Source organism: Hemicordylus capensis, chromosome 3 (genome assembly GCF_027244095.1).
Source record: "Hemicordylus capensis ecotype Gifberg chromosome 3, rHemCap1.1.pri, whole genome shotgun sequence".
In the NCBI taxonomy this organism is placed as follows: domain Eukaryota; kingdom Metazoa; phylum Chordata; class Lepidosauria; order Squamata; family Cordylidae; genus Hemicordylus; species Hemicordylus capensis.
This window is the reverse complement of record NC_069659.1, coordinates 282,797,841-282,819,188: the sequence shown is the minus strand read 5'-3', so window position 1 is coordinate 282,819,188 and position 21,348 is coordinate 282,797,841. Positions and strand designations below refer to the sequence as shown.

The window sequence follows — 21,348 nt, the reverse complement described above, 5'->3', positions numbered from 1 at the left end:
CTGAGGAAATAAGGAAACTATAGATCAGTCAGTCTAACTTCGATACCAGGGAAGATACTAGAAATGATAATAAACCAGTAAACCCAGAAGCATATTGATAAAAATGCAGTAGTCACTAGCAACTAGCATGAATTTATCAAGAATAAACCATGGCAGACCAATCTTAGCTCTCTTTTTAAATTGGTTTACAAGTTTAGCAGATTCTGGGAATACTGTGGTCAAAATTTATCTTGATTGCAGCAACGCATTTGAGAAAGTCCTACATGATATTTTGGTATTTTGACAAACTGGACAAATGTGAACTAAATCATACTACCAACAGGTGGATTTGCAACAGGTTGAAAACCATATTCAAAGAGTGCTCATCAATGACGCCTCATCAAACTGGAGGGAGATTTCTAGAGAGGTGCTGTGGGGTTTTGTCCTGGACCCAATACTCTTCATTTTTATCTATGACAGATAGAACTCTATGACAGATTTATTATTATTATTATTATTATTATTACATTTATATCCTGCTCTTCCTCCAAGGAGCCCAGAGCGGTGTACTACATACTTAAGTTTCTCTTTCACAACAACCCTGTGAAGTAGGTTAGGCTGAGAAAGAAGTGACTGGCCCAGAGTCACCCAGCTAGTATCATGGCTGAATGGGGATTTGAACTCGGGTCTCCCTGGTCCTAGTCCAGCACTAACCACTACACCAGGCTGGCTCTCCCAGATTTAAATCTCTCCTCATTCTAAATGGCTAAATGGCTCCCATTCTAAATGGCTCTCCCCATTCTAAATCGCTCCAGATTTAGAATGGTGGATACCTGGCTTGGCAGTACCATATCTAAAAAGGGCCCTTGGGACTGCAGTCAGTCACAAGCTGAACATGAGAAAGCAATGTGATGCAGCTGCAAAAAAGGCAAATGTAATAGTTCTACTTTATTCCACTCTAGTCAGACCTCATCTGGAGTACTATATCCAGTCTGGATGCCATATTTCAAGAAGTGCATAGAATAGGATCTGAGGAAAGGCTGAAGAAACTGGGTATGTTAACTTAGAGAAGACAAGATGGAGGAAGGATATGATGGCATGATGACACTCATCGAAGACCTGAAAGGCTGTGACTCAGAAGAGGGCAAAGATTTGTTCTCTTTTACCCCAGAGGGCAGAAGTGGATTGAATTGGCATAGGGCAGATTTTGGTTGAAAATTAGGAGGAATGTAATGGTAAGAGCTATTACATTTCAAAAATGGAACTAGTTTCCTAGAGGGGTAGTGCGCTCTCCTGTGTTGCTGGCCTTCAAGAAGAGGCAGGGCAGCTATGTGCTGCAGATGCTCCAGCTCTGGATTTCCTGCAACGAGCAAGGTTTGGACTAGATGACCTACAGGACCCCTCCAATTTTATTATTCTGAACATGAGAATGTAGTATGTGGTTCAGAAAGAGGTAGCTATGTGGGAAAGCTGACTAACGGGTTTTCAAGAAAGGAAGCCAAAAGCTATGTGAGTGTGTTTCATGATAACAGTGGAACTCTGTCCCTGAGAGTGAAAACAGCCCGTGCTACGTGGATCTTTCCCCAACCTTCCCTGGCAGTCGGAGGGGAAGACTGACATCAGCACTGCGGCAAAATGGACAGCTCCACCAGCATTTCTCTCAGTCACGCTCCCTGCGAAAGTCAGTTGGGAATGGGCGTCGGATGCCTCGGACAAGAAAGGTGTGTGCCATGATTACTACTAGACATCACCAGTCCTTCCTCTGACTTGTGCCCCAAGATTCAAGCCGGCAACACGAGCTGCCGCCCGTTTCTTGATGCGCATTACTGCGGTCTGGGATAATAGCTGGTGTTGGGAGCCTAAATCCCCACCTGTGCTGCTACTTTCGTTGCTCTGCAGAACGTCCCGAGACCATCCCAGACATCATTTCCACTCAGCACCTCCTAATCCGCGGCACCTCTTTGGGCCTGTATTCTCTGAGCACCTCCATTCAGCTCCTTCCCATTAATGCCTAAAGGTCACGAGTACTACCCCGCACCCTTAAGGACGGCTCCTTCAGTCTCTACACTCGCACCTCCAACTCTCTCTCTCCATTCCTCGCCTTCCTTGTTCTGAGGTTGCAGAGTTAGCAAAAAGTTCCACTGAAATAACACGGGCTTGCATCTAAGGGTCAGTACTAGGGGTGCGGGTTGCCGGGGCGCCCCAACACAGCCATCTCCAGCCATCTTCAAATATCCCCCCGCCCATTCCTCCCATCCTAATCTCCTCCTCCCGACCGCACCCTAAGAGCGCTTCTCCCCCGCCTTTTTGCAGCGAAGCAGACGGCGATCCGCCTCGCTATATAAAGCAGCGACGGCACAGGAAGCCTCTCCACAGCCTCCAAGATGAATTTCGGCTCGGATTCTCACTACTTGGCCTCCTCCTACCGGAAGATTTTTGGGGAGCCGCCGCGCTTCTCATCCCGCCTCAGCAGCTCGACATTGGGCAGCAGCTACCGGTCGCAATCGGTGTCCCGCAGCAGCCATGCAGTCTCGTACCGGCTGGCTCAGGCGGAGAGCTTGGATCTGGGCCAGGCGGCGGCTCTCAACGATGAGTTTCGGCTGACCCGCACCAACGAGAAGGAGCAGCTGCAGGGGCTCAACGACCGCTTCGCCGGCTACATCGAGAAGGTGCGGCAGCTGGAGCAGCACAACCGCTTGCTCGAGGCCGAGGTGGGTGCGCTGCGGCAACGCCACGCCGAGCCCAACCGCCTGGCCGAGCTGTTCCAGGGGGAGCTTCGCGAGCTGCGAGCCCAGCTCGACGACACCGAAGCCGCCCGGGCGCAGATGGCGCTGGAGAGGGAGCGACTGGCCGAGGAGGTGCAGCGCTTGAGGGCGCGCTGCGAGGAAGAGGCGAGGGGCCGGGCTGAGGCAGAGCAGTCGATGCGTGTGCAGCAGCGGGATGTGGATGGCGCCACTTTGGCGCGCGTGGCGCTAGAGAAGAGGGTGGAGGCGCTGCTCGACGAGCTGGCCTTCGCGCGCAAAGTCCACGCGGAGGAGCTGGCAGAGATGAGCGCCTCCCTGCAGGTGCCGACCTTGGCCGCACCCGAGCCCGACGCCACCAAAGCAGACCTGACGGCGGCGCTCAAGGAGCTGCGCGGGCAGTACGAAGCGCTGGCCGCCAAGAACCTGCAGGCCGCGGAGGAGTGGTACCGCGCCAAGTTCGCCAACCTCAGTGAGCAGGCCGCGCGCAGCAATGAAGCTATCCGCGTCAGCCGCGAGGAGATAGGCGAGTACCGCCGCCAGCTCCAAGCGCGCACCCTGGAGGTGGAGAGCCTGCGCGGTGCCAATGAATCCTTGGAACGGCAGCTGCACGAGATGGAGGAGCGGCACAACGCCGAGGCTGTGGGGCTGCAGGTGAGCGTGAAGGAAGCAGGCGCCACCTCTCCCATCGCTAGTGTGTCCGAAGGCACCTCGAGGCCAGGCGCTATAGAGTGCCCACACCTTGAGCACTCCACTTCCTGTACAGAAACACAGGAAGTTTCTGTGTTTCTGTCTGCCCTTCCGAGTACGATCACGAGACACAACAGGCCCTTTTAGCGTGATTCAGCACCACAGCTGGCAAATATGAGGGAGGCCCCTGCACCTCCTGAAACCTTTGAGAATTTAATTTCGCATTTCTGCTACCTCAGTGTGGTAGACAAAATGCTGAAACAGATGGACCATTGGTTGGAGGCTTGCCATGGCAATCCTTGGCTGTGACGGAGACACTCGAAGCTGTGTGTGTCTTGGAGCCTGAGGACTCCATTTCCTGAGCATGATTATTCTTCCCAGGTGCCTTGAAAATACTGTGTGTGTCATAGCCATCATGGCGCTCCTGTCTGTGGTGCCATGAGGGTTTTAGGTATATATTGTCTTATGTCAGGATTAGGAAGTGTTTGATTTGTTTTTCCTTCCTCTGTGGCTTAATGTAATCCTTGAGTTATGCAAACCTTGATTCTGCCTTCTAGATGTTATTGGTTGTAGAATCCAAAGAAAAGCGCTGTGGCACACAAGGACCAGGCAGTGGAGTATAATTAATAATATTAATAGTTGAATAAAAGAAGAAGTCTTGATTACAGAAAGGCAAGTGCAGACTGCTTACTATTATCCTGCTGCTTGTTGTTTTTCTGCCCCGCCTTCAGTCTAGGACTGTACTAAAACTGTAACTAATCTAGATCCTGGCCTGACTCAAGAAACTGATTCACTATAAACACACTGATAATAATGGTTTTATATAGTGCTGTCTTTATACAAGGTGATTTACAAAAAGTTAAAGGACAGGTCCCTGTCCTCAGGAGCCTGCAATAGATATTGATGCTAAAGAGGAAAGGGAGGCAGGAGAAAACAGGAAAAATATGTTATTTCATGTCCTTTCAGCTTGGCCCAGTGTGTCTTGTAGGCTTAACTTCCTGACCTACATCATTCCCACTGATATGTACTCCTGTGCTCCCTTACTTCATGTTCCAGCGATGGTTTATCAATATTCCACAGGCTGTTTGAAATGTACTCACCTTGGGAGCAGGAAGATTTGTAACACTGTTATTCAGTTATAGATCATTTAGGAGAAAGTATTATTTTGCCAAGTAATTCTACAGTATCAATCTCTTAGACTGGTTATATTCAGTAACTGATAATATTAAAAATATAATTTATGAGGCACCACCAAACACTGCAAAATAATTAAGTTAAACAGTAAATCCTGCCCACAGGCTTACAGCCTAAACAAATACATTATGGTAGTATTAGTGCAAACAGTGGAAAGAGCAAAAGAGGAAGGGACAAGAGAAAAAAAGACATAAGAGGTTAAAGGCTTGAAAGGAGAGAAAAAATTGTCATCTACTCAAGTTATTTATTTATTTTATTCTATTCTATTTTTATACCGCCCTTCCGAATTGGCTCAGGGCAGTTTACAATTAAGTCTGTCATATCTGTATATCAGTAACAAAAATGTGATGGTGGAGATGGCAGTGGAAATGATCCCAGAAAACAATGCTCATTGGCTTAGGATGGAGATTAGAACAAGATACTTTGAACTTCATACGAATGTATTGACTGTTATTTCCCTCTTTCCAGTTGAGCCAGTGGTTCCACACCCAACCAATTTCCTTATGTTTGTCACAAGCATTTGTGCAGATGCTCAGTGCAGATTTATCTGCTCAGTGCAGATTTCAGCACTGCTATGTGTCTGAGGGCATGTCAACTTTCCTTGTATAGAACATTGGAGAGCTGGTCTTGGGGTAGCAAGCATGACTTGTCCCCATAGCTAAGCAGGGTCTGCCCTGGTTGCATATGAATGGGAGACTAGGAGTGTGAGCACTGCTAGATCTTCCCCTCAGGGGATGAAGCCGCTCTGGGAAGAGCAGAAGGTTTCAAGTTCCCTCCCTGGCTTCTCCAAGATAGGGCTGAGAGAGATTCCTGCCTGCAACCTTGGAGAAGCTGCTGCCAGTCTGTGAAGACAATACTGAGCTAGATAGACCAATGGTCTGACTCAGTATATGGCAGTTTCCTATGTTCCTATTTGTGCACTGATTTCACATTAATGTGCAACTGTCCTCGGGATCCAAATATTGGCATTGTACCTACCCACTGTGTTGACTGCCCTTGGGCCTGCATGTCAGCAAGGATGGTGTCATCCTTGGAACATCACTGCCTCTTATCTCCAAGGGCTTGTGTGTCTTGTCTTTTAACCTCTCCACCTGTTTCCTAATGTCAGTTTATTTATTTTAAAGCTCTTTTTCATTAAAAATTGCTACTTTATCAAATCCTCCTATCAAATGTTTGTGTTGCTTAAAAGAAGAGCTTGTTCTTAGACTGTTCTAGAATTTCTTGTTCCTAGACAAGTCATTAAAAAAACAAATGAAAATTCATTGCCTATTATTTTTAAAGGCAGCAAGAGTTAGAAAAAGAGCTGCAATGTTTAGTCAATTAATTTATTGGGTTAATTGATTAAATATTGTTTGATAACTTGAAAACATGCCCTTTCAATCAGTCAAGTTTAAAAAATGTTTTATGTAAAAACAAAAACATTTTTTTCCTTTTTTCTCTTTTTTAAAAAAGTTTATTATTCTCATGTAAGCACTTACAAATCCATGGTTAGCAATCAGAAGAGGCATTCCTCTTCCTCTCTATCACAGGAGGGAATGTCTTTTCTGAGACAGTGCCTGCTGTGATGCATGCATGCATCATCTTCTTAAAAAAGGAAATACTGTAATCCTTTCCCCTTCATAACAATTGTTTGTTGGATAACAATTTAATTAATGCATTAATCAATTAATTAATCATAAGGTTAATTAGAAAAGGTGTATATAGTGGTAAGCCACAGATAGAATGCTTTAAAGCTGTAGCAAGTACACTTTCCAGCATGCAATTCTGTTTGCAAATTTAAGTTGGTGGAAAAGAAATGTGCAACTTCAGCAATACAGAAAAATAGCCACAGATTCAGTTAGAGACAGGGAATCAGCACAGATAGAATCATATAATTTTGGAATTGGAAGGGACCTTGGAGGTCTTCTATTCCAACCCCCTGCTCAGCACAGGAAACTGCCACATTATCCCTGGTTGACTGTTCAGCCTCTGTTTGAAAACTCCCAGTAAAGGAGAGCCTACCACTGCACAAGACAGACTATTCAGCTGTTGAACAGCTCTTCCTAATGTCTAGCCTTGCCACGCAAAGGTTTTAGTCCTGCCCTCAGGAGCAACAGAGAACAAGTCTTCCTTTGGTGTGACAGCCCTTCATTTGAAGATAGCTATATCTCCCCTTACTTTTCACTTTTGCAGGCAAAGCATCTCTTTAACAACTGTCCTCATAAGACTTTGTCTTCAGACCCCTCACCATTTCTGTTGCCCTCCTTTGAATCTGTTCCAGTTTATCAATGCCCTTCTTAAAATATGGGACCCAGAAGTGGACACTGTATTCTGATAAGCACACAATCAATTGGAAAAATTGCATCTCATGATCTGGACACTGTGCTTCTGTCAGAGCTTTTTTAGCGGCTGCATCATGCTGCTGGCTCATGTTTAGCTTGTTTTCTACTAAGACACCTAGGTCCCTTTAATTTGTACTGGTGCCAAGTCAGGTTCTCCCCTCATCCAGTACTTGTGCATTTGATTTTTCTTACTCAAATGAAGGGCTTTACATTTGCCTCTTTTGAACTTAATCTTCTTTGTTTTGGCCCAGTATTCAAGCCTGTCCAGATTGTATTGAACATTGATTCTGTCTCCTAAAGTGTTAGCTGTCCCTGCCAGCCTTCTGTCATCTGCAGATAAGCATCCCTCCTCCAAATCATTTATGAAAGTGTTGAACTGTGCAGGGCCCAGGACAGAGCCATGTGGTGCTTGATACCTCCCACCAGGATGATGTGGAACCATTAATGAGTATACACTTAGCATAATCTAGCCCCTGTTTTACCAACTTGTCAACAAGGATAACATGGGAGACTTTGTTAAATGCTTTGCTAAAATAAAGATACACTGTGTCCGCAACTTTCCCATGATCTACTAAACTAGTAACTCTTTCAAAAAGGGATATAAGATTCAGTAGTGGCTAGTGAGTGCAACTCCAGGGGGACAGAGGGCAATATCTTTAATAAAATGCTAACCTTGCCACTGTGGGCACTTGGCAGCCTCCTGGAAGCACGACAGTTGACCCAGCAGCCCACAGGGAGGCCGTTCCACCTCTGTTGCTCATCTGCTCTCTGCGTAGGCATTTATTTATTTATTTATTTATTTATTTAATTTTTACATTTTTATACCGCCTTTCGTTAAAAGAAAACCCCAAGGCGGTTTACAAAAATTAAAACATACAATAAAAGCAATAAAAACACCAAGCTAAAAACATATCAAACAAGCATAAAAAACAAGACAACAGATAAAAACACACAGAAGCAGCAGTAAAAACGATTATGTAAAAGCCTGGGTAAAAAGCCAAGTCTTTAAAAGCTTTCTAAAAGCTATGATGGAGTCTGAGGAACGAATGGCCACCGGGAGAGCATTCCAGAGTCTAGGAGCAGCAACAGAGAAGGCCCTGTCCTGAGTGCACGACAGCCGGGCCTCCCTCATTGTCGGCACCCGGAGCAGGGCCCCCTCAGATGTCCTCGTCAAGCGGGCAGCAACCCTTGGGAGCAGGTGGTCCCTCAAATACCCCGGGCCCAAACCGTTTAGGGCTTTAAAGGTCAAAACCAGCACCTTGAATTGGACCCGGAAACGAACTGGCAGCCAGTGCAGCTCTTTCAAAATGGGGGTGATGTTCCCAATGGGCAGCGCCAGATAAAACCCTCACTGCCACGTTTTGCACTAGCTGCAGTTTCCGGATATTCTTCAAGGGCAGCCCCACGTAAAGCGCGTTACAGTAATGGCATAGTGGCCATTGAGTGGTCAGCTGCTGCACTGACCACTCTTGCCAGGTATCTACATCAAGTTGGCACCTGTGGTTTCCTGGCTTCTCCTCCCCCCACTTTTTGAAGATGGCAACAACTTCTGCTTGTTCTTAACAAGGCACATTAAGATGGGCTTCCATGCTTCATGAGTTTTTGTGCAGGTTTTTTTTTTACATACAACAATGCAACACCCTTCTCTTCCTGTTGGGTCTGTTCCTCTTCAAGTACTATATTCCAGTCATAAGTTTCATCCCACCTATTAGATCATATTTGCCTTCCTGCATTTGATTGATTGATTAAGTACCATCTAGTCAGTGTCGACTCTTAGCGACCACATAGATAGATTCTCTGCAGGATGATCTGTCTTAAACTTGGCCTTTAAGGTCTCTCAGTGGTGCATTCATTGCTGTCATAATCGAGTCCATCCACCATGCTGCTGGACGTCCTCTTCTTCTTTTTCCTTCAATTTTCCTCAGCATTATGGATCTCTCAGGGGAGCTGCATTTTTGCATAATGTGTCTGAGGTATGATAGTTTGAGCCTGGTCATTTGTGCCTGGAGTGAAAATTCTAGATTGATTTGTTCTGTGATCCATTTGTTTGTTTTCCTGGCTGTCCATGGTATCCTCAAAAGTCTTCTCCAACACCAAAGTTCAAAAGCATCAATACTTTTTCTGACTTGCTTCAAAGTCCAGCTTTCGCATCCATAAAGTGTAATGGGAAAAACCATGGTCTGAACGATTCTAGTCTTAGTAGGTACAGACTCGTCAAAGCATCTAAATATCTGTTCCAAGGCCTTCATTGCAACCCTACCAAGTACTAGTCTGCTGCGTATTTCTTGACTGCTGGATCCTTTACTGTTGATCCTAAAAGGCAGAAGCTATCCACCACTTCAGTGTCTTCATTATCAATTCTTAAAGGCTGGTTGCTGTACCCTTTGTCATTAGTTTAGTCATCTTTACATTTAGTCGTAGTCCCATTGTTTCAATGTGCTCCTTGACTTTCATTACTAGAGCTTGCAGATCATCTGCATTCTCAACTGTCAGAGTAGTGTCATCACCATGGTGCAGGTTACTGATGTTTCTTCTTCCAACTTTAAAATCACGCTCATCTTCTTCCAGTCCAGCTTCTCTCAGTATATGTTCAGCATATAAGTTGAATAAATAAAGAGAAAGTATACAGCCTTGTCTTACTCCTTTGCTGATCTAGAAGTCTGTTTCACCATAATCCATCTGAACTGTGACTTCCTGTCCTGTGTATAGGTTTCTCATGAGAACAATGAGATGTTCTGGGACGCCCATTGTCCTAAAGATATTCAACAACTTGACATGGCTGATGCACTTGAAGGCTTTTCTGTAGTCAATAAAACACATATTGACTTTTTAAAAATATTCTTTCGTTTTCTCAATGATCCAGTGGGCATCAGCAATAATGTCTCTTGTTCTTTGGCCTTTCCTGAAACCAGCTTGAACATCCGGCATTTCCCTTTCCACATAGGGCTCTAATCTGCATTGGATGATCCTGAGCATTATTTTGCTAGCATGTGAAATAAAGATATTGTGCGATGATTTGCACAATCTGTTAAGTCTCCTTTCTTTGTTATGGGTATGTAGACTGACCTCTTCCAATCTGTTGGCCACTGTGTCATTCTCCAAATTTACTGGCATAGTTTGGTTAGAGCCTTGACTGATTCTTCTTCTGTTGCCTGCCATATTTCTGTAGCTATTCCATCATTTCTGTAGCCTTCTGACTTGGTAATGACTGGAGTTCTGATCTAACTTCATCTTCCCATGCTAGAGGTTCTTGCAAGTAGGAAATATCTTCTATAGTAGTGTTTCTCAACCACCAGTCCATGGACTGGTGCTGGTCCGCAAGGTGTTGGATGTCCGTGAGGCATCACTAATAAAAATCACCCCCCAAAAAACAATTTCAGACTTGTGGGAGCCAGCAGCAGCTCTTCGGAGTTCATTTCCAGGCAGCCCTCACTGATGTATAATGCAGTGAGGGATGCCTGAAAATAAGCTCCAGAGAGCTGCCCAAAATGGTTTTTTGGGGGGTGCCTGGGGGTGAGGGGGGCAACCCCCTTACTAACTGCTAGCCTGGGAAACTGTGCATGAATAATGTACTGGTCCATGACTCCAAAAACATTGAGAAACACTGTTCTAGAGTATCTTGGATGTTGACATCCCTGCTGTACAGATTTTCAGTATACTTCTTCCATCTCTGTTTCATCTTCTCTGAATCAGTTACTGTCTGTCCTTTGGTGACCCTTAACATACCAATTCGAGGTTGGAAGCTCCTTCTGAGTTCAGAGATCTTTAGGAAAATTTTATTTGTTTTTCCGTGTCTTATTTCCATCCTCAAGGTCTTTACAGATATCATTATAATGTCATTGTTCCTTGTCTCTAACAGCTTATTGAAATTCCCTATTAAGTTTCTTCCTGAGGTCTTTATCTTTCTTGACTTTGGCTTCTTTCCTCTTCTTGGCAATTTCTACTGTCTATCAATGAGGTTCAGAACTTCAAAGTGGCTCCTGATGTTCTCTTTGAAAAGGGTGGGTACATTCTCAAATTCCTATCGTAGAAACTGGATAGCTTTGTTTTTCTGCTTTAGCTTGACTTGGAACTTGCACATGAGCAGTTCATGATCTGTTCCACAATCGGCCCCCAACCACGTCTTTGTTGTTTAACTGAGCTCTTCCACCTCCTTGCACCAATAATGTAATCAATTTGATTTCTGTGTACTCCCATCTGGTGCTGCCCATGTATATAGGTGCTGCTTTGGTTTTTTGTTAGCAATGTGTTAGCAATGAAGAGATCATTGGCTTGGCAGAAATTAATGAGTCATTCTCCTGCTTCGTTTCTGTTTCCTAGACCATACAGTCCGACTGTGTTTTCCTCTTACCATTTCCAGCTTTGGCATTCCAGTCTCCAACCACCACCAGCACATCTTGCTTTCATGTTCTGTCAATTTCAGACTGAACTTGAGCATAAAACTCATCAACTTCCTGAATTAGGATACTCAAAATGCCATCGAGCCTTTGATACATATAATACAGCGATGCCCTTTAAACAGTGGATCACATATGGCTGGGGGTCTATTCCTGAAGGACCCAACTATGTGGGCAGGTTTGATTTAACAGGACCATATTTATTTTATTTTTATTGATTTAAAAAAATTAAATCCTGCTTTTTGTACAAGTTCCAAAGTAGCTTACGAAGTGGGAAACAAGATAAAAGTACAAGAAAATGCATATTCTGTACATGCGACCAACAGCCTGCAGTTGTATGGGTTTTGTTCAGATATTAAGCAATGTGGCTGATACCACCTCTGTAGTTGTGCCAATGCCATATGGAGCCAATATAAAGGCTTCCATTGACATGACCCCTCTAACACTTTGTTTAGCAGGCAACTCAGGTGACTCCTGACTTCTTGGGAGATGTATTATTTGGATGGCATGCTGCTAGAGAAGCTACAGAGTACATAGGAAGCTGCCATATACCGAGTCAGACCATTAGAACATAAGAACAGCCCTGCTGGATAAGGCCTAAGGTCCATCTAGTCCAGCATCCTGTTTCACTCAGTGACCCACCAGATGCTGCTGGAAGCCTACAGGCAGTAGTTGAGGGCATGCCCTCTCTCCTGCTGTTACTCCCCTGCAACTGGTACTCAGAGGCATCCTGCCTTTGAAGCTGGAGGTGGCCTATAGCCCTCCGACTAGTAGCCGATAGACCTCCAAGAAGTTATCCAAACCCCACTTAAAGCCATCCAGGTTGTTGGCTGTCACCACTTCTTGTGGCAGAGAATTCCACAAGTGGATTGTGCGTTGTGTGAAAAAGTACTTCCGTTTGTTGGTCCTAGATTTCCTGACAATCAATTTCATGGGATGACCCCTGGTTCTAGTGTTAAGTGAGAGGGAGAAGAATTTCTCCCTATCCACTTTCTCCACACCATGCATGATTTTTAGACCTCTATCATGCCTCCCCGCAGTCGTCTTTTTTCTAAACTAAATAGCCCCAGGTGTTGTAGCTTGTCTCATAAGAAAGGCCCCTGATCATCATGGTTGCCCTCTTCTGCACCTTTTTCAGTTCTACAGTGTCCTTTTTTAGATGTGGTGACCAGAATTGCACACCGTACTCCAGGTGTGGACGCACCATAGTTTTGTATATGGGCATTATAATATTAGCAGTTTTATTTTCAATCCCCTTCCTAATGATCCCTAGCATGGAATTGGCCTTTTTCACAGCTGCTGCACATTGAGTCGACACTTTCAACGAGCTATCCACCACGACCCCAAGATCCCTCTCCTGGTCAGTCATTGACAGCTCAGATCCCATCAGCCTATATACTTGAAGCCTATACTTGGGGTTTTTCGTTCCAAAGTGCATCACTTTACACTTGCCAACACTGAAGTTGCCAACACTTGCCAACATTGAAGGCTGATAGCATCCATGCCACGCCGCATTGAGGCAGTAATTGCTGCAAAAGGGGCCCAAACCAAGTACTGAATACATATGCATGCTTATACTTTTCAGAGGTCCGATATTGTTCTATTCTACAATTCTTGTCTTGGTTTCATGTAATATTCTAATTTTCTGGGATTGTGGATTTGGGGTTCTCATGAGCTGTACGCCATGATCATCACAATTATAACAAATTAAGGCTTGACTTATCTCGCTTTGCATGTAATGCGTCTATCTCATATATCAGTTTTACCTTTTAATTTGCATTACTGAAATTAATGAACTTTTGCATGATATTCTAATTTTTTGAGTTTCACCTGTACCTACCCTCTGTTTCCTGTCTTTCAACCAGTTAGCAATCCACACATGTACTTGTCCCCTTATCCCATGACTGCTAAGTTTCCTCAGGAGGCTTTGATAAGGAACTTTGTGGAAAGCTTTTTGGTGGTCCAGGTATACTATGTCAATTGGATCACCTTGAGCCACACATCTGTTGACACTCTCAAAGAATTCCAAAAGGTTTGTGAGGAAAGATTTCCCTTTGCAAAGCCATGCTGGTTCTCTCCCAGCAGGGCCTGTTGTTCTGTGTGCTTTACAGTTTTATCCTTGAGGATGCTTTCCATCAATTTGCCTGGAATGGACGTTAAGCTAACCAGCCTGTCATTTCCCGGATCGCCACTGGATCACGTTTTTAAAATCGGTGTTACATTTGCTACTTTCCAGTCCTCTGGTACAGAGCCTGATTGCAGGGATAAGTTATATATTTTAGCAAGGAGATCGGCAATTTCACATTTGAGTTCTTTAAGGACTCTTGGATGGATGCTGTCCAGCCCCGGCAATTTGCTAGTTTTCAGTTTTTCCAGGCAGTTTAGAACATCATCTCTTGTCACTTCTATCTGACTCAGTTCTTTAGCCTCCATCCTCAAAAATTCTGGTTCAGGAACAGGTATATGCTCAGCATTCTCTGCTGTGAATACAGATGCAAAGAACTCATTTAACTTCTCTGCAACCTCCATATCCTCCTTAATAATCCCTTTCATTCCCTCGTTGTCTACTGGTCCAACCACCTCCCTGGCAAGTTTCCTGCATCTGATGTATTTAAAGAAGTTTTTCTTATTCCTCTTGATGCTTTTAGCTAAATGTTCCTCAAATTCTCTTTTCGCCTCCCTTATTGTCACCTTGCATTTCTTTTGCCAGAGTTTGTGTTCCTTTTTGTTCTCTTCATTTGGACAGGCCTTCTAATTTTGGAAGGAAGTCTTCTTCCCTTCTATGGCTTCCTTGACATTACCTGTTAGCCATGCTGGCAACCTCCTGGACTTAGTGGTACCTTTCCTCCTTTTGGGTATACAATCTAACTGGGCTTCTAGTATTGTGGTTTTGAGTAAACTCCATACATTCTGGAGTGAAGTGACTCTCCAGATTTTCCCTTTCAGCTTTCTTTTCACCATACTCCTCATTTTGGAGAAGTTTTTCATTGGTCCATCTAGTTCAGTATCGTCTACACTGACTGGCAGTGGCTTCTCCAAGGTTGCAGACAGGAATCTCTCTCAACCCAGTCTTGGAGATGCCAAGGTGTGAACTTGGAACCTAGATGCTCTTCCCAGAGCAGCCCCATCCCCTAAGGGCTATATCTTACAGTGCTCACACATGTAGTCCCCCAGTCATATGCAACCAGGGTGGACCCTGCTTAGCTAAGGGAACATCATGCTTGCTACCACAAGACCAGATCTCCTCCCTTTTAAAAGTAGAAGGTTTTACTCCAACCAGAGTGTGGGGGAACACATAGGTGGATATGGCAATTGTACTATTTGGGGTATATGTAAAGAGGGTTTAAAATGGGCTGCAGCCCAAATAATCTTTTAGGCAGTCTCAGAGCTTCAGTGAAAAAAGGCATTTTGTAGGGTTGGAGCAAACAATCTTGAGGGGTGAAAAACACCCCTGCAGCACTTCCTGCAGCTGGTCTGGGGCTTTAATCCATGGCACTGATAACCAATGCAAAAATGGAACGAGCTAGATGCTCTAGCTCTGGATTTCCTGTAATGGCAAGGGTTGGACTAGATGGGTCCCCAGAAGTTGTTGGACAACAATATGTAATATCTGTGTATATAGGAAATGCCCAGCTTATAAATGGGCTGTGTTCCAAAAGCTTTTTTGGAAGTTGAATGTCATCTCAAGGATGACAACTTGTTTATAGGTGCAGATTGGTGTTTAAAAGTTGAGGCTTTTAAAATGTAATATATTATGGAGCTTTGTTTATATATACAGATTTTTGTAAATCAGATGTTTGTAACTTGGGGAGTGCCTGTATTAGACTTTGAGTGTATATTTTCCAAATCAGCTGTAGATGTGTATAGTTGTGCTGATTGTGGAGATACTCACATATCCCTCTGAGAGTAATTCAATGCTGACAAACACCTACCCTCATACGTGCATTCTGCTGTGCATTGAACCTCTCTATTCCTCCTCCTCCTCCTCCTTTGTTTGTGCAATTGGATAGCATCAGGTTCAACAACAGTTTGGGATTATTATTCTAGCTGGTGGGACATTAATATCTGTATTATAAATCAGATGTTATGGTTCAGTGTAGAACCCTTAGCATGCATCAATCTTGTTTTCACAGCTGCCATGCCAGTGTTGTTTTGCAAACAACTATTCAGACTTGATAGTTCTATGTTGTGATTCTGGACCCATGCTTGTATTAATTGGAATTTCTGTTTGGCTTCTGATTGCACTAAGTCTGCTGCAACTAACTAATAATAGCTCTTATTTTATCCGTGCCTGTGATAAAAAGAGGGAAGGAAACTAAGCAATGTTTTTGGTTTTGAAACACTGTCCCTTTTATCTTAATCTGTCTGATTTGCAGGAAACCATCAGTCAGCTAGAGAGTGATCTGAGAGAGACAAAAAGTGAAATGGCTCGGCATCTGAGGGAATATCAAGATCTGCTCAATGTCAAAATGGCCCTTGACATAGAGATAGCAGCATACAGGTAATGGTGATTGTCAGAACCCTGCCCACTCATTGACTCCTTAAACTGCAGGAAAGTTGGAGCTGTGGTGGCATGTACTGTTGTGAAGATTGGTGGGAGTCAGTTTGGCTCTGCCCGCTAGATGCATTCCAACTGTTTTGCATTTACAATCAGAGTGCATAATGTATTATAAAGGATGGTAGCAAGACTGGATGTTTTCCAGCTTTCCACTTATGAATGGAGTAGAGATTTATGAATGAAATAGGAATTGAGGAATTGAGTTGAGGGCATGCCCTCCCTCCTGCTGTTACTCCCCTGCAACTGATACCCAGAGGCATCCTGCCTTTGAGGCTGGACATGGCCTATAGCCCTCTGACTAGTAGCCGATAGACCTCTCCTCCAAGAAGTTATTCAAACCCCTCTTAAAGTCATCCAGGTTGTTGGCTGTCACCACATCTTGTGGCAGAGAATTCCACAAATTGATTATGCATTGTGTGAAAAAGGACTTCCATTTGTTGGTTCTAGATTTCCTGACAATCAATTTCATGGGATGACCCCTGGTTCTAGTGTTATGTGTGAGGGAGAAGAATTTGGTGGAGATTATCCCTTGGTACCTGCATGCTATTTAGAAATGCTGTGTACTGAGTGTTTTCTTACAGAGAAAGATGGAACCTCCGAATGTATAGGAAATGGTGCACATATAGATTGTACAACATTTGAAAACTCTTGACCATACCAACTTCAAAGCTTCCCACTAGTGCTAATTTAAGATGCTGGTTAAACAATATTTTTCAACACTTTCAGATAGTGGTTTGTGTTTTAATAATGAATTGTTGAGTAAAAGTCTGGGTGAAGACTGTCTCTTAAATTGGTTATTTGTCTGTGGATATTCCAGTATTACACTGTCAATTTTCAGAGAAAATAAATTGACAAAACATGACAGTGGACTACTAAAGCATGCCATGTGACTGTGAAAGACAGATGTGGAAGTGAGAAGATTATGCTAAAATGGGATTCCATTATCTTTGTCTCTGGCAGTAGATATTCACCCAGCTCTATGCTTTAGCCTAGCATGTCCTTCAAGGCTGGTCACTGGTTTCATTACATATTAGACTCCAAGCTGAGTGCATTTGAAACCTCCAATTGGTCTTCTGATTATGACTTAGCTTACCTGGCCTAGGAATTCTCTCAGAAGTTCCAGTAACCAGATGTTTTGATAAACAGGAGTGGTGTTTGCATATCACATTGATCTTGTAGAATAGATCAACACTTACCATAGTTTGGATAAGGAGAAACATTTGCTTCTTCTTATTATTTAGCACATGTGTATACCACCCAAAATGCAAGTCTCTCGGCGGTTTACAACAAAAAACACAGATAAAAAGATTAAAACATTACAACAATTGAAATTTAAAATGTTAAAACTATTAAAAACACAATTAAAAACGGTTTTGATGTGGGGACAGACTAATCCAAAACTTTGGATTTGGGTCTTTGCCCATAGAGAAGAGTGTCTAAATTTTTATTCTCAGCTTTGAATTTTGAAAGTACAAATGGGCTTATCAATGGTAACCCTGAGACTATCTTTTCTATCCATAATCAGATAAGATATTTAAAACACGACAGCAATATTGAGTGGTGATCCTCCACAATCTTTCGCAGATTTCTAGCCCTTACAATTACAAGTTCAGAGTCGCTTTTGATTCTAACCAATATGGTGACTAGCCATTAATGTAGGTATATGTATATAACTACATTTAATCCTTTGTGGGATGCCATCACATATCATGTAATAATCTCTCTTTCTATGGCATTTACAGGAAGCTTCTGGAGGGTGAGGAAACACGTTTTAGCACCTCAAGCATCAGCATCTCATCTCTGAACCCCCTTTCCAACCCAGGTTACTCCTTCCAACCCAGGCTCTTCAGTTCATCTGTAGTCTCCAGCTCCAAAATATCACCCACTCTCTCTTTTAAGAAAGAGGAGAAAGAAGAGGCCAAGTTGGCCTCAAAAATCTCATCAAGCCAGGTAGGGGAAGCCTTTGCTGAAATGATTGAGGAAACCATAACTTCCACTAAGAAAACTGAACGAACAAACCTGGAGGAGGGGAGCATTACAAACCAAAAAATGTAATATTTTGACCTTGGAGTACAGTTAGCCTTTAAGGGGGAACAATATAGCTTAGACCTTTAAATTGCCTATACCTAAATTAAGGTGCTTAACCAGCTCATGTACACATAACATACTATTGTACATTCTAATGTTTCACATCACTAGACTAGTTCAGTAGGAGCACCACTTTCAGCATTGTCAGGAAGAAATAAACAGAGGCCATATGTGTCAAAGCTCAACTTGAAAACTCTGTGGTAAAGCTAGTTGGCCAGTTACTTAGCTTACTTCAGAAATTGTGAAATTTGGCTGCCAAACAACTAAGAGAGGTATTCCAAAGGGGCAGCTATGAGTAAAGTATAAAACCTGCAGATATGTATGGCCTCTACTGATATCTCAGGGCCTCTGTACCTTTTAAAATAAAAAATTATTATCCTCAAACTTGCTATCCAGTCTTGGCTGAAGAGTGAATACAACTCCTCAGGGCTAAGATACACAATACCCAGCAATTGCACATAATCAGTGATGTTCAGGCTAATTCTCATTACCTGTCTCTCTGAAGGCAGGTAATTAATATGTAACTGGATGTTTTACTGAATCTCTAGTCCTGCTGGACCACAGGGGTTGTTTTTTTTTTGTCTGCCTTGCTGTGTGTTTGGTGAACTTTACAAAAAAGCACAATGCATTTAGGAATGCTTGGTGGAAGCTATTGACTTTCAAGGTGCAGGCTTGCTTAGGATGAGTTCTGTGCCCCACAATAAGTATGGATAAACTTGCCATACCAGGGCCCAAGAAGGCTTTGTGTTCTGAGATTAGCACATTGTGAAGAGGCATTTACAATCCTACAACTTTATCATCTTGTGGTTTCTCACAACTATTAGGAACAAACTGAGGCTGGTGTATTCTTCCTCTTTAAAAAAACAACCTACTTGGTCAAATAATTGAGGGTCTTGGGACCTGGTAGATGCATGTTCAGTCATTGATGTGATTATAGTGAGCCACTGTTCTGTCCATTTCACCTTGTGCCATATTAGTAGCCAGCAATGTAAAAGTTGTCATTGTTTAGACTCAATAGTGCCATATAAAAAATTAATTAAAAGGAAACACGTGCCGTAACTAGTTTATAGACTTTTAGCCTTAGATTTGTATCAGATAAGGTTAAAAGAAAAAGACCTGTTCTATTGTGTTGTCTGGAAGCACAGAATCCTAATGTTGTTTCAAAAGTTGGGATGTCTGCAGCCATAATCACAGCCTAAAACCATTGATACCCTGTCTTTTGATTCACCATTAGAAAATGAGTATATATTTATGCCAATTGCTTTTTTCTCTTATGGAAAACAGTTGGGTTTCTATGCATGGAATATTGAGGCAAGATTTGTTAATAACACACAATTATGGGATTTCCTTGTTATATTTTCTTAAATATACTCACTGCCACATGATAACCTCACAAGCAAATCCTAGTGGCTCTTCTGACTTACCTCTGATAGACTAGGAAGAGCATATTTGTTTGGCCTTGCTGGCCAGAATGGAAATGAAATAGCTGCACCAAAAACAAAAACAAAAAAACACCACCCAACAAAATCATTGTTGTGTGGTAAATAAAAAATAATTGGTGCTGCTGAAGTGGATAAATGGGATTCTGACTTTTCCAAAGCACTGGCAAACACAACTCATATTTTGCAGCAAATAGCACAGAGTTTAGTCACAGAGTGGAAAGACTTGCATCCACTATTTTCTCAAAAAGAAAGATAACATGAAATCCCATCTTCCATCTGGAACTGCTATACAATACACACCGCCAGTCTACCATTCAAAAATGTGCCAAGTTTTATATAGAATTTATCATAGATTTTGTTTCAATGCCTTAAAATTGCCAGCATTCACTTTCTGCAGAAGCTGAAGATGGTGTGTTATGTGATGTGTTTTGCATTGCTGCAACCTGTCACAACAAAGTTTGCTCACATGAAACCATCTTGTCCTATCAGTTTCACCGCAATGGTTCCTTGAACTAAAAAGAGAAACTGTTTGCTCACAGTCTTTCCTCCTATTCTGTAAGGCACAAATAAATAAAAGATTGCATTACTTTTCGCAGACTACTTGTCCTTTGTGACATTTTAATTTTTCTGTGTTCTTCATTCGCAAAACAAATTACTTACATGTTGTTCAAGCAAATCAAGTGTTTACACATCAGATGTGGTTAGTACCAGTGGCTGCAGGTGATAAAGGATCAAAGTAGCAAGTCTATGGGCAAGGATGTCAAAATTTATTTATATTAAAATGCTTCAAGTGTAGATTTCATAGTTATCCATGTTGGCTTATCATATGTTTAATTATTATTTATTATTTATTAGTTCAATTTTTAGACCACCCTTACAAAATAGCTCAGGGTGGTAATGTTGCTGTTTGCCTGTCATATTTGTTTTAATAGTTAATTTGGAAAATATGGAAGTTTTAATTCAAAATTTTAATGTTTTGGCATAGGCTGAAGTGAAAACGATAAGGGATATATGGAGTACAAGCAAGGGTTGCAGGTGGCAATCCAGAAAAACCTCCTGTTCCTTTAACCATTCTACAACTTCAAAGAAGGTTGCAGACATTATTGCTTCTTCCCTGTTCCTCCTCTGGTCCTATTTACTGATGCCCTGATCTGATCTGTGAACAGCACCTGTGAGACAAAACAACAGTCCGGCTTGTTCCAGTGGGAAGGGGTGGAAGGTGGATGACAGGGCTAGAGAAGGAGCAGTATATGAGAAGCCAAGGTCAAATCTCCTTAATAGGGTAAGGGCCATAGCTTAACTGTAGAGCAAACACTGTGCATACAGAATGTCTCAGGTTCAGTCCCTGGCATCTCCTGTTAAAGGGCTGGGAAGCAGATGAAGAGAGAGATCTTTACATAAGTACTTGCAGAGTTATTGCTAGTCAGAGCAGACAGTACTGGGCCAGGATTAATGGTCTGACTCTGTGCAGTGAACTTCATATGTTCATATTGCTATAGCATAAAATTTTCCAGGTACCCCTAAGTACAATGGACAATATGAGGCTGGCTTTATACCTTAAGTATTTATAAAACATGCACCAACCAGCGTAATATTTGGATACCATGAGGATGGAGTCTCAACTGTTTGACTGACAACATCTGTAGGCTAAGTGGGCAGGCAAGTAACTTCTACTTCTCCCTACCAAAACCTTGTCTTAGTTTTTGGTGTTCTCCTAAGCCTTGATAACACATTTCAGTTTGTGTTTCACCCGGAATATAGACAAAGCGCAATCCAAAAGCAAGTACTAATAGGACTGAGAGATACTTGCATCTTCTTATTTTGTACATACAATACAATCAAAGACTAATGGTACATGTGCTGACTTAAGAAGCAAGGTGATGTACATTTCAGTGTTTGATCCTCTGAAGCATTTCCAACTTTGGGTGGATCCTTTCA

General features: G+C 42.8%; 1 protein-coding gene across 1 annotated transcript; it reads left to right on the top strand.

The window, feature by feature from the left end:
- The first annotated feature begins 2,099 nt into the window (after window positions 1-2,099).
- On the top strand, window positions 2,100-20,007 carry INA (internexin neuronal intermediate filament protein alpha). The gene is made up of 3 exons (XM_053311891.1): window positions 2,100-3,374; window positions 15,699-15,823; window positions 17,623-20,007. Exons 1-3 carry the CDS (start codon window positions 2,364-2,366, stop codon window positions 17,933-17,935), a joined length of 1,449 nt encoding a protein of 482 aa, XP_053167866.1. The 5' UTR covers window positions 2,100-2,363; the 3' UTR covers window positions 17,936-20,007.
- Window positions 20,008-21,348: the final 1,341 nt, after the last annotated feature.

What these genes read in the sequence shown, in the direction of transcription:
- INA (XM_053311891.1), top strand. Translation starts at nt 2,364, where the DNA reads ATGAATTTCGGCTCGGATTCTCACTACTTGGCCTCCTCCTACCGGAAG. An exon ending in CCGAGGCTGTGGGGCTGCAG is followed by an intron (nt 3,375 to 15,698) that starts GTGAGCGTGAAG and finishes TCTGATTTGCAG; the next exon opens with GAAACCATCAGTCAGCTAGA. An exon ending in ATAGAGATAGCAGCATACAG is followed by an intron (nt 15,824 to 17,622) that starts GTAATGGTGATT and finishes TGGCATTTACAG; the next exon opens with GAAGCTTCTGGAGGGTGAGG.